Raw genomic sequence first — 13,630 nt, 5'->3', positions numbered from 1 at the left:
AAGTTGAGGTCAGGTGGTCCTGAAGAGTGGGTCAGAGAGAGGGGCGACCCGGGGAGACGTCACTTGAAGGAGCTTTAAAATGCCCTAATGAATGATGGTTACATTTATAAGAATAACCTGTCACTAGTATTTTGTTATGTTGTATCTTAGATGAAGAAAACCAGAGCATGTTTGATAAGTTTATTTTTTCTGATTTAAAGTGACAGTCCTTAAGTTTGGGTGATTTAGAGATCTTTAAGGTGGGAATGTGCGGTTGCACCGAGCATGTGTAAAAGTACTTAAAACATGCATTGTGGTACAAATTACTTACAGAGCATATACATCTGGTAATTTTAGCAAGGATGCTGTCTCAAACTTTTTTTTTTTAGCTTACCAGCTCTCCTCAGCATTTTTTTTGGTTAAACATTGTGTGAAATAGCAGACGAAGACTGAGCTTGGCATTCTGATAACTCTTGTGTCATTGCCTTTATCAGTGCTGCAGTTGCATAGTTAAACAGCTAAAGCTTTTGTGGACATTAAAACACCTAGGAAAATCTACCAGACAATTCTCCTTTCATAAGTAATATATTAAACATTGCAGAGGCACATAATGCTCTTTTTTCGAATATTGTGTCCTCTCCCCACTGAGGAATACCATTATAATAATTAAAATTTCAATTTTAATTCAAAATTGAAAGGAAAAAAACAAGTATTGCAGTAACTGCACTGGTTCATCCTTAATGAAATATTCTCACTTCTGCAGAAAACTCAAATAATAATGAAGTAACAGTGTCTCCCTATGACCATGAGTTTGCACGATTGAGTCCAGATTATTTGTTTTTCAAATGGCCTGTCCTCTCTTGAAGCTAATGGTATGTGCTTTTGCTTACAGGATGGCTCTTTGGGAAACATCGAGGACCTGGCCAAGGAGTACTCTGAATATTACAGCACCTCTTACAGTGACGTGTGTGAGAGGATGGAGGAACTTCGAAAGCGGAAAGTAACTCAGGAGGCCGAAACGGTAAGCACGTAGTTTCACTTGTCTGCTGAATTGACTATAATAGAGAAAAGGTATAGACGTGACCACATTTCTCTTGTTCACAGAGAAGTGAAAACAGTGTGGTTTATGTTATGTTATTATTATATATATTTTCCTCTTTTTAGAAAAAAGCTGAATCAACCTCCACATCTCTTCAGCTGCGCTCAGAAATCCAGGTGGGCGTCTGAAGTATCCTAGAGCTTCACAGTTCAAGAATGCTCTTATTTTTATTTTTTACATTCATGTTGTGAGACTGAATGAGTATCACCTTTAACTGATTGTTTCTTTCAAGGAGTCGCTGGGTCTGAGTGGTGCTGTGTCCCCTCATGAGGTAGAGAGAAGGTAGTTGCCTTTTGTTTTCTTATTGTTTTAATGTAATGTGTGTGTGTGTGTGTGTGTATATGCGAGTGTGTTTTTTTGGTCAATAATCAGGAGGTAGTGATGATGTAATTCTCTTTTTTATGCATTTCTTTTATGCCCTTTTTCTGTTTGCCTTAAATTACGCATCCAAATGCTGAGGTTTTCTGCTTAAGTATTACATAAACTAGAGGCAGGTTTGTGAAGTAATGTTACTGGAAAGATTTATTTAAAAGAACAACCAGAAAAAAAACAGGAACGACCAAAAAAACTAGGCCCTATCCAAAATTTATATTAATATTCTACATTTTAGTGACGTGACACTGATGTGTTCATGTCCTCCATTACTTTCTGTTGTTGGAGCGTGTGTCACTAAGGCACTACTTTTTTCATGCTAAATTTTGTTCCTCCTAATGATCTGATGATATTTACATTATTTAAGAGCAGACAGTGGAAAGGCAGCTTCTCCAAGTGTCATTTAGGGCTTTCCCCCAACCTTTCCAAGAAAAAAATTATTTCACTGCAGAATCATTGAACATTACATTATACATTGTTTGTTTTGTACTCTTTGGTTATTTTGTGTTACTGGAAATTCACTTTGACGTTGCACGTATCTGGTCCTGGGGGCTGGAGGTTATGCCTCATGCATATCCTGGTGACCTATTCTTTTTCCTCTTGTCTACATCCTTCCTATGATTGAATTTGTGGAAGGTGAGAGGAGTGATGAGTATGATGGTGATAAGTCACTCAGAGTCACTAATAAGATAATAAGGTACACAAGGACACAAAAATGTAATGGTATTAAAGAGATTCATCCTGTTGTTGGAGTAAATGTCTCTACTATTTAGGAAAGGTTTACTGCTAGGCTTTGGAGCATTGCTGTGAAGTCAGAATGTTGGATGATCACCACCCCATTTCATCCTTAACTCTGTAACTCTTCCTAAAAGCATTGAATTCAGTTACTCTGGTAACTTTCAAAGGGCTGTTTTGACTCCTTACCTGCAATAAAGTCTTCCTAAAACATAACATCTAAAGTGAGACTTGCTGTCATTGTCACAGTAGCAGGTGGGTGGTTGCCATGTATAGTGTTTCATTACAGGTCAACATAAACCACATAACTGCACAAAACACTGTTAGGTAACATCTGCAACAAGTGTCTGCTGAGAGAGAGTCAGATAGACAGACAGATAGACCAACAGACAGTCAGACAGAGGAATGCACAGGCCACGTGAGTGCTACAGTTGCACCAAAAGCTAAACGGCGTGTGAAAAGCCCCCATTGTTAGGGTGAACTATGGTGAGGTGTGTTTGGCCCAGAAGCCGGCAGCCTGCCCCTTTTTCTCCACTCGGGGAAATCGGTCACTAGTGCTCTGGCCTGCAGGCATTATGGACACGGCAGGCTGCTGATCTATGGAGATATACAAGGACACTGATGGTTTTGAGGATATATTTGGATAAATCCTAGCAATATGAAGAAAATAATGTGGGAAAACAGGTGAGAGAGGTGCTCAGAGTGTGATCACTGCTGTTCTGAGAGCAGAGCTTTACACTTCTCCCTCTTTTTTTCCTAGGCTTTCGATGCACAAGTCAAGTTCTGAAGACGGGTCTGGAGGTACGTGTTCTGTGTGGATGTGGATGTGTGTTTGTTTGATATGAAAATCTTGAATATGTTTTTTATTTCGTGTTTCTGTTGTTGTTTGCCACATAAATAAAATATACAGTATAATCTAAAAAAATGTGTTAATTATGCTAAATATCCTTATAAAAACGGCAACTATCTTGTACTCTTGGATACTTATCAGTGTCATTTTTATATGTTGTGTTTGTAATTTGGTATTGTCAGTGTATGTTTTTTTTTTTCATTGTTAAAATGTGGCAGATTTTAATTTAAATGGACCAAAGGATTACTGCTAATTATATAAAATAAAATCATCTTAATAATGTTTTAGTTTTTTTTGTTAACATTTCAGATTTATTATTTCTTAGATCTGTCACAATAAAAACTTTTTTACTATATTACTAGAGACCAAACTAAATTATTGTTATTTTAAGACATGGCAATGCCATATATTTCTATGACACCCTTTTAAAAGACCAAAGTTGTTTCATTTATAAAAGTTGGGAGTAGTTTCACCTGTCACAGAGGTGCAATTTTTATGCTTTTGTCAATGCGTCTAAAGTATAAAGACTAAAATATTAAACTTTATACTTGTGTAGTCTCAAACATGCAAGAAACATGATGGAAAATACCATTGATCAACCAATATTATTGATTGTATGTCTATTTATTGTCCTATAATTTGAAATTCGTTATTTTGTATTTGAAATTTTTTATTTAGAATTTATTTTTTTATGTTAATTTTTTTTTGTGCTTTATAAAGTACAGAACATCCGTGTTGAAGCAACTGCCCTCTACCTTCCAGTTTGTGTGAACAGATTTTTTTTTGTTCATTACTCAAAAAAATGCTTTTTCCTTTAGCTGTGTTCTAAATCAGTATGGTATGTTTTGTTTCTTTCCCATTGCAGGGAGATGGGACTCCAGAAAGAAAAATAAATCCTTCTGGCAAAATTTCCGCAAGACACAGAAAGGCATAATGCGTCAAGTGTCAAAAGGTGTGCCTGTCATTTTACAACACAACCTGCAGCTATTTGATCTCCATGTTCCACATGTATAACCCCACGTATCATTTGTCTACAGGTGAAGACCTGGGCTTTGTTGCCAGTGAGATCACAATGAGTGATGAAGAGCGGATCCAGCTGATGATGATGGTGAAGGAGAAGATGATCACAGTGGAGGAGGCCTTGGCTCGGGTAAAGTCTTCTTTATACTCCCTATATGCGCAACAACTAATGCATCCTTTCCAAATACACCTCGGGAAAAAATTACAAAACCACTTCCGTTTCTGAATCAGTTTCTCTGATTTTGCTATTTATAGGTATTTGGTTTTATTCTATAAACTACGGACAATATTTCTCCTAAATTCCAAATACAAATATTGTCATTTAGAGTTCAGAAATCAATATTTGGTGAAATAACCTTGGTTTTTAATCAGTTTTCATGCATTTTGGCATGTTCTCCTCCACCAGTCTTACACACTGCTTTTGGAGAACTTTATGCCACTCCTGGTGCAAAAATTCAGGCAGTTTATCTTGGTTTGATGGCTTGTGATCATCCATCTTCCTCTTGATTATATTCCAGAGGTTTTCAATTAGGTAAAATCAAAGAAACTCATAATTTTTAAGTAGTCGTTTTTTTTTTGTTTTTTTTTAACCAGAGCTGTCTTTAGTCTGTCAGTGCCCACAGACATCTGTGAATGCTTTTTATTGACATGGATATAAGAATCAAATGTTTTTTTTTTTACAGAAACAAACATGGAAGTTGTTACAATGTACTTTATTCCAAAACAGCACTTTCCCTACAGTTTCCAGTCCTTATCCATAACCTTTCAGAGAACATGTACTAAATTGGACAATTGAATGCAGAGTATGAAGAGGAGGCTCAGACTGTTTTCTAATCCATATTTAAAGTTTGAATTGCATTCTCTGCTGGGTCAGGGCTGTGTTATCTCTTCGCACAGTCCAGAAATTGCACACTGTTTATTTATTTACTTGTGTAGCTTTTATTCCTCCTTTTGGTGGTGAAGTCCATTAAAGGTTTTCCCATCTGAACATCCACCAAATAGGTTTCCTCCTCTAACCCAAACAGGATTTCCTTAGTAAGGAAATTATTATTAGAAGTGGTGATTGTCTTTGACCTGTTGATCCCCTGCCTGAAGTGTATTATATAAATTAATTATATATGTAATGAATATTATACATATTTTTATATATATATATATATATATATATATATATATATATATATATATATATATATATATATATATATATATATATATACGTATATATATATACGTATATATATATATAGAAATAAGGATTTTATCCAAAGAAAATAATATAAAATATGAGGAAAATATAAAATCTAAATTTATCTTAAAATTGCATGTATGCATATATACAGTTATGAATGTTTTTTAATTAATTTTTAAACTATGTGGCTTTTTAAATATATTTTGTAGAATTTTGTTGTTTGCAATTTATGTACAAGCAGTAAATATTGTACATTTCATTTTGTTTTACAATATATTATTTTATACAAAATGTTGATAAGTTACTGTTGTTTACCAAGAAGATAAAGCTTTATGTATAATCTTTTGGTTTCTACTGAATTTTTGAAATGATTTTTGAAAAATCATTATTACAAAATATACCCTTACATATTGTGATATCATTTTAGTGTCATATCGCCCACCCCTGTTCCACAAGTATGTAAAGTAGTAAAGAACTGAAGCATGGGTCACATACTAATACAGTACTATTAAATATTGTGTCTCCAGCTGAAGGAGTATGAGACCCAAAGCAGGCAGTCATGCAACACAGACCCAACCGTGTGGATGGACCCCTCCAGTCCCTCTCTGAACGAGTCCTCCAACTGTGATGTGAGTAGCAGTGTTTTTTTTTTCTCTTTCCTTCATTAAGTCATCTCACTTTTAAGGTATTTACACTGTACTGAGGTACAGAATAGACAGGAGTGTATAGCTGCTGTGTATTATGAGTGGAGCTACATCCTTGTTTGTTGTAATGAGCTTGTTTATTGGCTGCACCACATCCTCTGGTCTCAGGCATGCTCCCAGCAGGAATGTCACCCACTCTGCTAAGCATTTGTTGATGCCACTCCTCCTCCATGTCCTGGATGTGAACCACTGCGCCCCTCCCCTCCTCAACCCAAAGCCCGTCAGTCCACCCCAGGGCTATGTCCCACCCCCCTCCTGGCCTCCAGGCCAAGCTCTATTCATCACCTTCAATACTTTAACCCCCCATTGTGGCACTCTGGCCAGCTGAATGCAGACCTGAGCTGGGTTCTGCAGGCCGCAGCTCTTTTGTGCGGGGATGGTGTGATTAGGGGGCTCAGTTGCAGGGTTCATTCCACCGATTCCAGAGGACAGACTCTCTGTGCTCCTTTTTCTTTCATCTTTTTGGCCATTTATTTCTGTATTTCATGTATCAACTCAGGAATATGACCCTACTAGGGCAGTGGCCTGCATTACGTTCACTGTAAGAGTGTAACTATGCATAGATGTATCAACCTGAAAGCATATAATGTAAAGATATTGATTTTGGAATGGTAGAATTGATTAAATGTAATTTTATATTTTTTTATATATTTTTCTTTTTAAAACAGTTATTTTTAGATAGTCAGTCTAGATAGTCAGTTTTCTTCAGTTTCTATCAGTTATCAATTGTAATTGTAAGTAAACAACTAAATGTCAGTCTAAAATCATGAAAAACACATCCGTATTTAATCTCTGTATATTAGCTCACAAATATTTTATGTTGCTTTTTTCCTTTTTTTAAAGTAATGTTTTATTTTTAAAAATAAAGGTGCTTTAAATGTTTTTTTTTTTAAATGTGCCATAGAAGAACCCTTTAAACTGGTACATACTGGTTTTTACACTTACACATCTCAAACATGGTTACTTTTGAAACAAAAAGTATTTTGTTTGTGTCATCACTCAATCTTTAATTTGAAATTGTTTTTTTTTTGTTTTTTTTTTGAAAAAGTTATGTTTTTGTTTGGCTTTAGTAGGTAAAATGCACTGGATGCTGGGTAAATGCACACAATAATGGACTATGTTGTTGCTTATGTGACTATAATCTGTAATGATGAAGAGTATTGAATATTGGATATTTATGTAGGAATTTTATTCTTTTATGCAACAAGAACCCAGATCAGTATTATGATCAAAACCGACCTTCTAATTCTTTACAACTTATACAATTCAAGAAACAACAAAGTGTTTCATTTTCAGTTCTGTTCTGAAGTCAGAGAAAGGTGAAGTGTGGGAAACATAACCACATGCACAACCTTTTCAGACCTAGGCTTTGAAGCATAGTCTGTTTATCCACGTACAGAGTGTGTGTTTAAACAGAATTATGTGTGTGTGTGTGTGTGTGTGTGTGGTCGAGTTATTTGCACTATTTCTAACCTGCCTTTCTGTATTAAATACACTGTGACTATGACACACATGGCTAGCACCTGAGGTTGAAATGTGGTGTGCTTAAATATATTTAGCAAGCACGATGAAACCATGTCTGTATGTCTGTCTCAGTAGATTTCCACAGAAAACCCACACCAAGCAGCTATTAAAACACACGCTGCTGAGAAAAGGTTCAGTAGCAGATTCTGTGATGTGTTAAAACCAGCACGATGTCTAGGCTCTGCTTTAGATTTACAATGTTAATAACTACAATACTGTTTATTCAGTAGTAGGGTGCAATTGGATAAGGCAGTTAGTTTATGAATATATTTTATTGTCAGGAAGTCTTAAAAAGTCCTTAAATTATTTATATAAATGAAAGCAGTTATTTACAGAACAAAAAAAATCCTACAAGACAAGTCTACAAATATATATATTTGCTGACCGAACATGACATAAAGGCTGGACCTGAGGTTTTTATTCCTTTTTAAGAAGTTTATTCTTGTAGACTTGTAGTTCCTTCTTGTTACTTAGATACTGTACTGTTTCACAGATGGTTTACTTCCTCAGGTAGTTTTTTTTAGCTTTTAATAAATGACGTAAATCGGTTATGGCACTATAACACTATATTTAAACACTTGATGGTAGAAGCTGGAAGATCATCTTTCATCCTGGCTATTAAAGAGGATGTATTTTTCTGCTTGTGGTTTTTGTCACACATGATCATACTGTTCCTGGTAATCTCCTGAATATACCAAGAAGGTTGTTTTTGTTCTTGCTCTTTTATTCAGCATTGACTGAAAAACACAACTTAACAACATGTCCAAAGGCAAGCTGTTATGTCTGAGCTGTTTTTTCCTCCCTCTTGTCCTGCAGTCACGGGAACAGTCAGACGATGAACTGGAGGAGTCGCTGGCTTTTCGCAGACTGCACAAATTGGTCAACTCAACCCGCCGTGTGAGGAAGAAGCTCATCAGAATAGACGAGAACAAAAAAACCATTTCTAAAGGTAAAGTGTCAAAACACCCGCATCATTTCACAGAAACTGCTGTGTCTGAAATTAGACTGCAGAGAATTATGCTAGTAGTGTAATTGCATTGTAATTCATATCTCAATATTTTTGTTCTTTTAGAGTTTTAAAAATGGTACATAAAATAAATTAAAATAATTAAACAAAAATAAAGTGATATTTGTTGTAAATTTATAATGAAACAATAGTTGGTCAGTGTTCTTTAAAGCAGCAGTCCCTATTTATTTATTTATTTATTTTTTAAGCAGCTGTATTCCTTGGGAAGAGGATAATTTTATTGTAATTAATGGTATCCGTGTAATAACATTCTGTAATCAGTTCATTTACACAGATGCCTTGTCTGTTTCTTTATTTTTTATTCAATAATGACACCAGATAAATATAGAGTTACAGAAATATTACCTATATATAGATCATTCATATTTTTAACATTTACATTTACACATTAATTGCACGGAACATATAGATATAGATATTTATAGAGTCTCTCTTTTGTCTTTTTAGAGCCCTATTCATACGTTTCATTCACTTTTGCCAGTTTTATTTTAACTTGCCTTCAAGAATGGGTAATTTTTATTCTTTGGAATATCTCCTGTATGAAAATAATTTCTTATGTCTCCGCTTGTCTTTTCTCTCTCAGACTCTGAGGTCACCTGTGAAGACAACTCCTCTCTGTATTCTGGGGTGCAAAAGCGAGTGGTCCAGGGTGATGGACTGGCCTCTGTTCTGCAGGAGCAGCTCTCTGTGGATGGAGATTCAGACAGCTTGACCACCTCACCCTCCTCTAGCAGTCTGGATACCTACAACAGCCACAAACTCTTCAAAGCCTTCAGCAAGTCCAGCAGCAGTCAGGGTTTGGGCCAGATGCCCTCAGGCCCGAGTGGACCTGTCCCAGGGCTTGATGCGGGCAGCGGCTCCTCTTTCTCTGAGGCAGAAGGCTGCAGTGAGGATCAGCCTAGGATGGCCCGCTCTGTAACTGATGGAGAGATGAGACGATCCCTAAGCCCCTCCAATTACCACGGAGTGAGTGCACACACATCCCACATTACAGGCTGCTGTGGGAGTAATGTCCCACATCAAATAGAAAGAAACAGTATCATAATCAGAATATGTTTTTTTTTCTGTTAAATTTTCAAATTTGCAGCTCCAGATTTTTTTTGTGTACCACTAGAAACTGCAGCTGCTTTATTTTGTTTAATTTATGATGCAATTCAGAATAAAAGGAGAAATGAAAATGTTCCAAAAGAAAATAGAGAAAGAGTTAAGTACAATACAATGCATTATTTTTAAGAATGTTTTACCTTTCTCATATAAGGTTGCCAGGTCTAGTAATGACAGGTAAAAAAGAATAACATATCTAGAAAAATACACTGTGAAAAAAAGATAATTCAAGTAAGATAAGCATTTATTAAAGAATTAAGACATTTATTTGATTACATTCAAAGTTAAAATTTTATTATGTGTAGTGTTAATGCGCCACTGACATGTTAAAGGGCGTCTACTCAGTTTACCTAAGTGTACCTCATGTAGATGGATGCAATAATATGAGTAATGTGACAAAATTTTACACAAAAATTACTCCGTGTTCCACAGTTCTCCCGAGAGGTACCGTGCCAGGACTGGAAATGCCAAACATGCTTTTTCCCCTTATTTACAGTCAGTGTACCATTTAAACATATAGTTACTGTTGAATTGCTGTTAAAACCCTTTTCTGGTATGTAAAACCAACAGTGCACAAAAAAACAACAGGTGGAAAACACACAGTATGATTTTTTTTAAATAACCTATTTGTTCTGGCCTTTGAACATATTTGAGTTGGTTCTTGGGTCACACTGTGATATGCTCACCAAGATAATGTGAACTTTCAGATTAATAGGTTAACAGGCTCTTCCAGTAATATTCAGAGACAGGTTTTAAGTTCAAACCATATCTACAACATATAAAGCAAAAAAATCTAAATGTTATTTTAATGTCAAAAGCAATGTTAAAATCTTTGTCTTTTTGTGTTTAATGCCAAATATGTATAATTTACTTTCTACACAATGTGGCATTTAAAAGAGCGTACTCCAAATAAGAGGAAAGGGGGTATTTCATTCTTGAGTAAATTTAGATGTGCCAAAATCTGTTTTGAGCTTTAGACTGTTGAGTGTTAATTGCATCAAGTGACTAAAGCATGAGCGGAATCAATATATATGAACACTTAAAGTTAAGTTGGTCAATATGACCAGTTTGAAAGCACAGTATAAGATGGAACACTGTAAAAAAAATTAGATAAATTGAGTAAGAAAAAAGCTTAGTTAAGTAATTTCCTTAGAAATTCTGAATTAGATAAACATTGTGTAATGTTGATTCTCCACTGATTTGGAGAAAAGGAAAGAAGTCTTCATTCTATATATAATGAGTAGAATGATCTGAGTACTTGGTCTTTTAGCTGTAAATTGTCCAGAAAATTCCAAAAGTTTATTTATACATTTAGATGTTATTTTTTTATTGTATATAAAATAATACACTGAAAAATAGGAAGTTTTTTTGTGCTAAATCAACATATATGATCTGGTTACTTTGCATTTGGCTGTAAGTTGAGAAAATAAGTACAAAAGTTCAGTTTATTTGGCCTCTTAGATGTCATTGAACTGATTAATGACCAAGGCCTTGATCCATCAATATGTTCAGTTTGAGAACGGAGTGCTTTCAGTGCACCACCTTATGTCCTTTTCTCTTTCACCCTGCTGGCATTATGCTGCAGTGACATAATGCAGTCACAGCACATCCTCATGCTGTGCGTAGCTGCTTTTGCTCTCTCCTATGCAGGGGTCAGGTCGAGTCAGCTTGGCAGTGTAGGGAAAGGGGGGAGGTCAGCAGGAAGGAAGCTGCCACTAGAAGCTATTGTAGTGAGATACTCTATTTAATATTCACCCCAAATTTGTGCATCTACAGGGAAGGAATATGTAGCATTGTTGATTCTAATGTGGAATTGGTTGGTTCTAAAAGAATCACAATTCTTTTATGCTGGCATCAGTGTCAGCTGAGAAAACACAAACTTAAACTTAACTTAACTTTGGCATCGTAGACAGTCCATTCATGTGTTAATGCTTTGTTAATATAATTTGCTCCGCAGAGGGCCTGTAGCTTCGGAGGGTTTGACCTTGTGAACCGGTCTATATACATGAGGGAAAACAGCTGCGACCCGAATGTAAGTATTAAAGAAACTGTGTTAAACTTTACAATTCTTAAAGCTAGTATAAGGCCCTATATCTCTAACTTCTTATTCTCAGCAAAATGATTGATTTATTTCACTAGATTAATAATCTGTTTATTAATACAGCAGTCATCCAAAATAATCGATTCTTCTTCTTCCTCTTCTTCCACTTTTTCGACTCCATTGGATAGTTTACGAAGTATTGTTTACTATAGAATTAAACCTGGCATAATAAAGTGACCACCTAGCTACATTACACTGATGTGCCAAAAGTCATGGGACACAATACTAATTTCTGTTGCATAATTTTTGGCATGTCCAACAAAGGCAAAAAAATAAACCAAAAACATAATTGACCTGCAGGTCACAACCATTACTACTTACTGTGCTGTCCACTGTGGGTGTTATCTTTTTCAGTGATGTATTTATAGTACACATGTGACACTGCAGATTGAGGAATGTTAAACGCATGCACAGAATCGTCCTATCCATTAGACACTACTACTACTGCTTTTACTACCTTGCTTTGAACTCTGATAATGCAGTTTTCTAGTTTACTTTGGGATCTTGTGCTTATTGTGTTGAAGTTGACTATCCAGTCAGTATTGTGTCTTGCTTTGTGTGATTCCTGCACAGCAGATTGAAAGCGGAGACAGCATCAGGAGGGATACAACGAGGTCACCCACTCCATCCCGCATTTCTCTGGGGAAGAAGGTGAAGTCGGTGAAGGAGACCATGAGGAAACGCATATCCAAGAAATACAGCGCTGCCCTGTCTGAACAGGTACCACAAGACTGCATGTGAAGGATATGTGATAGATTTGTATCTTAACTTAATTATCACCATTAAGCGTCCTAATTGTTATTTTTGGCAGATAAATCAAGTTGGGTAGTCCTTTGGCTACATCGTCAGATTATACAAACAGTATTTTTGCATTTTTGAGAATATAATAAGAATGATAGGAATCTGTTACTGTGTATTGACTGATATCTCCAATATTATAATTTTAGCTCTTTTCCACAGAGTTTGCTATCCATTTGCAAATATTGAGTGCCCCCTACTGGCTGCTGTGGGAAAATGCTGATTTGTACTTAACAATGCTGTCTCTGTGTGTTCCACTCAGTCAAGCCCAAGCAGAGAGCCAGGCTCACCCCAGTCCCCGCACACACATACTGACTCTCTGGAGAAACCCAAACTCAAGGCTGGAGGCTCTGTCGAGAGCCTGAGGAGCTCACTGAGTGGCCAGAGTTCTATGAGTAAGCTTGTTTGTGTCTGTGTTCGTGTGTTCGTGTAAATGGTCAAATGTCTATACAATTACTTTGAATCACATGGCCAAACTCCATCTGATGTGCACATTAAATGGATATTTGCAGGCGGTCAGACAGTGAGCACCACAGACTCCTCAGCCAGTAATAGGGAGAGTGTGAAATCAGAGGATGGTGATGATGACGAGCTGCCATACAGAGGGCCTTTCTGTGGCAGAGCCCTCGTGCACACAGACTTTATCCCCAGCCCATATGACACAGACTCCCTCAAACTCAAGGTAATACATTTTATGTGACTGTGTGCTGTTTTACAATAGTCATATTACCACATTACTTCGTTAAATTATGGTTTATGTACTTGATGTATATTGAGTAATCTGACATTTCTTTCAGTATGACATACAGTATATAATGCACTCATTTGTATCTACTGTTGTTAGAGTTTATTTAATAAATCAGAAATGTTTAGAAATCCATTACAATTGCAAATTAGAAAAGGTTTGAACAGTGTTACATATTCTTAGATTGTTATTCATTGCATACAAGGAGTTACTCTGGCAAACCTTTGTCAAGCACTACTATAAATCCTACTTAAAACATCACTGTGCAAGTTATGCATGTCCAGAAGTAGCATTGACTTCTCTGGGCTCCACCAGTTACCATCACACAATAGAAAAGTGTATTGTGGTCAATTCCTTTTTATTTTTATACTGTCCCAACC

General features: G+C 36.1%; 1 protein-coding gene across 7 annotated transcripts in view; it reads left to right on the top strand.

Moving 5' to 3' along the window:
- sash1b (SAM and SH3 domain containing 1b) overlaps positions 1-13,630 on the top strand; it is an 87,216-nt gene that overhangs the window by 67,000 nt on the left and 6,586 nt on the right. For 5 of the 7 annotated variants that reach the window (XM_022673000.2, XM_022673001.2, XM_007251973.4 and 2 more), the window contains 13 exons: positions 872-1,000; positions 1,144-1,194; positions 1,311-1,360; positions 2,946-2,986; positions 3,901-3,987; positions 4,073-4,185; positions 5,775-5,876; positions 8,292-8,424; positions 9,086-9,468; positions 11,564-11,638; positions 12,281-12,427; positions 12,768-12,900; positions 13,018-13,187. In XM_022673000.2, coding sequence (XP_022528721.2) covers positions 872-1,000; positions 1,144-1,194; positions 1,311-1,360; positions 2,946-2,986; positions 3,901-3,987; positions 4,073-4,185; positions 5,775-5,876; positions 8,292-8,424; positions 9,086-9,468; positions 11,564-11,638; positions 12,281-12,427; positions 12,768-12,900; positions 13,018-13,187 — 1,614 coding nt within the window. Of the gene's footprint in view, positions 1-871; positions 1,001-1,143; positions 1,195-1,310; positions 1,361-2,649; positions 2,870-2,945; positions 2,987-3,900; positions 3,988-4,072; positions 4,186-5,774; positions 5,877-8,291; positions 8,425-9,085; positions 9,469-11,563; positions 11,639-12,280; positions 12,428-12,767; positions 12,901-13,017; positions 13,188-13,630 lie in introns of those variants that run through there. The other 2 variants (XM_007251974.4, XM_049464071.1) reach the window with 2 other exon arrangements.

Source organism: Astyanax mexicanus, chromosome 14 (genome assembly GCF_023375975.1).
Source record: "Astyanax mexicanus isolate ESR-SI-001 chromosome 14, AstMex3_surface, whole genome shotgun sequence".
NCBI classification, from domain to species: domain Eukaryota; kingdom Metazoa; phylum Chordata; class Actinopteri; order Characiformes; family Acestrorhamphidae; genus Astyanax; species Astyanax mexicanus.
This window is presented reverse-complemented; position numbering and strand designations above follow the sequence as displayed.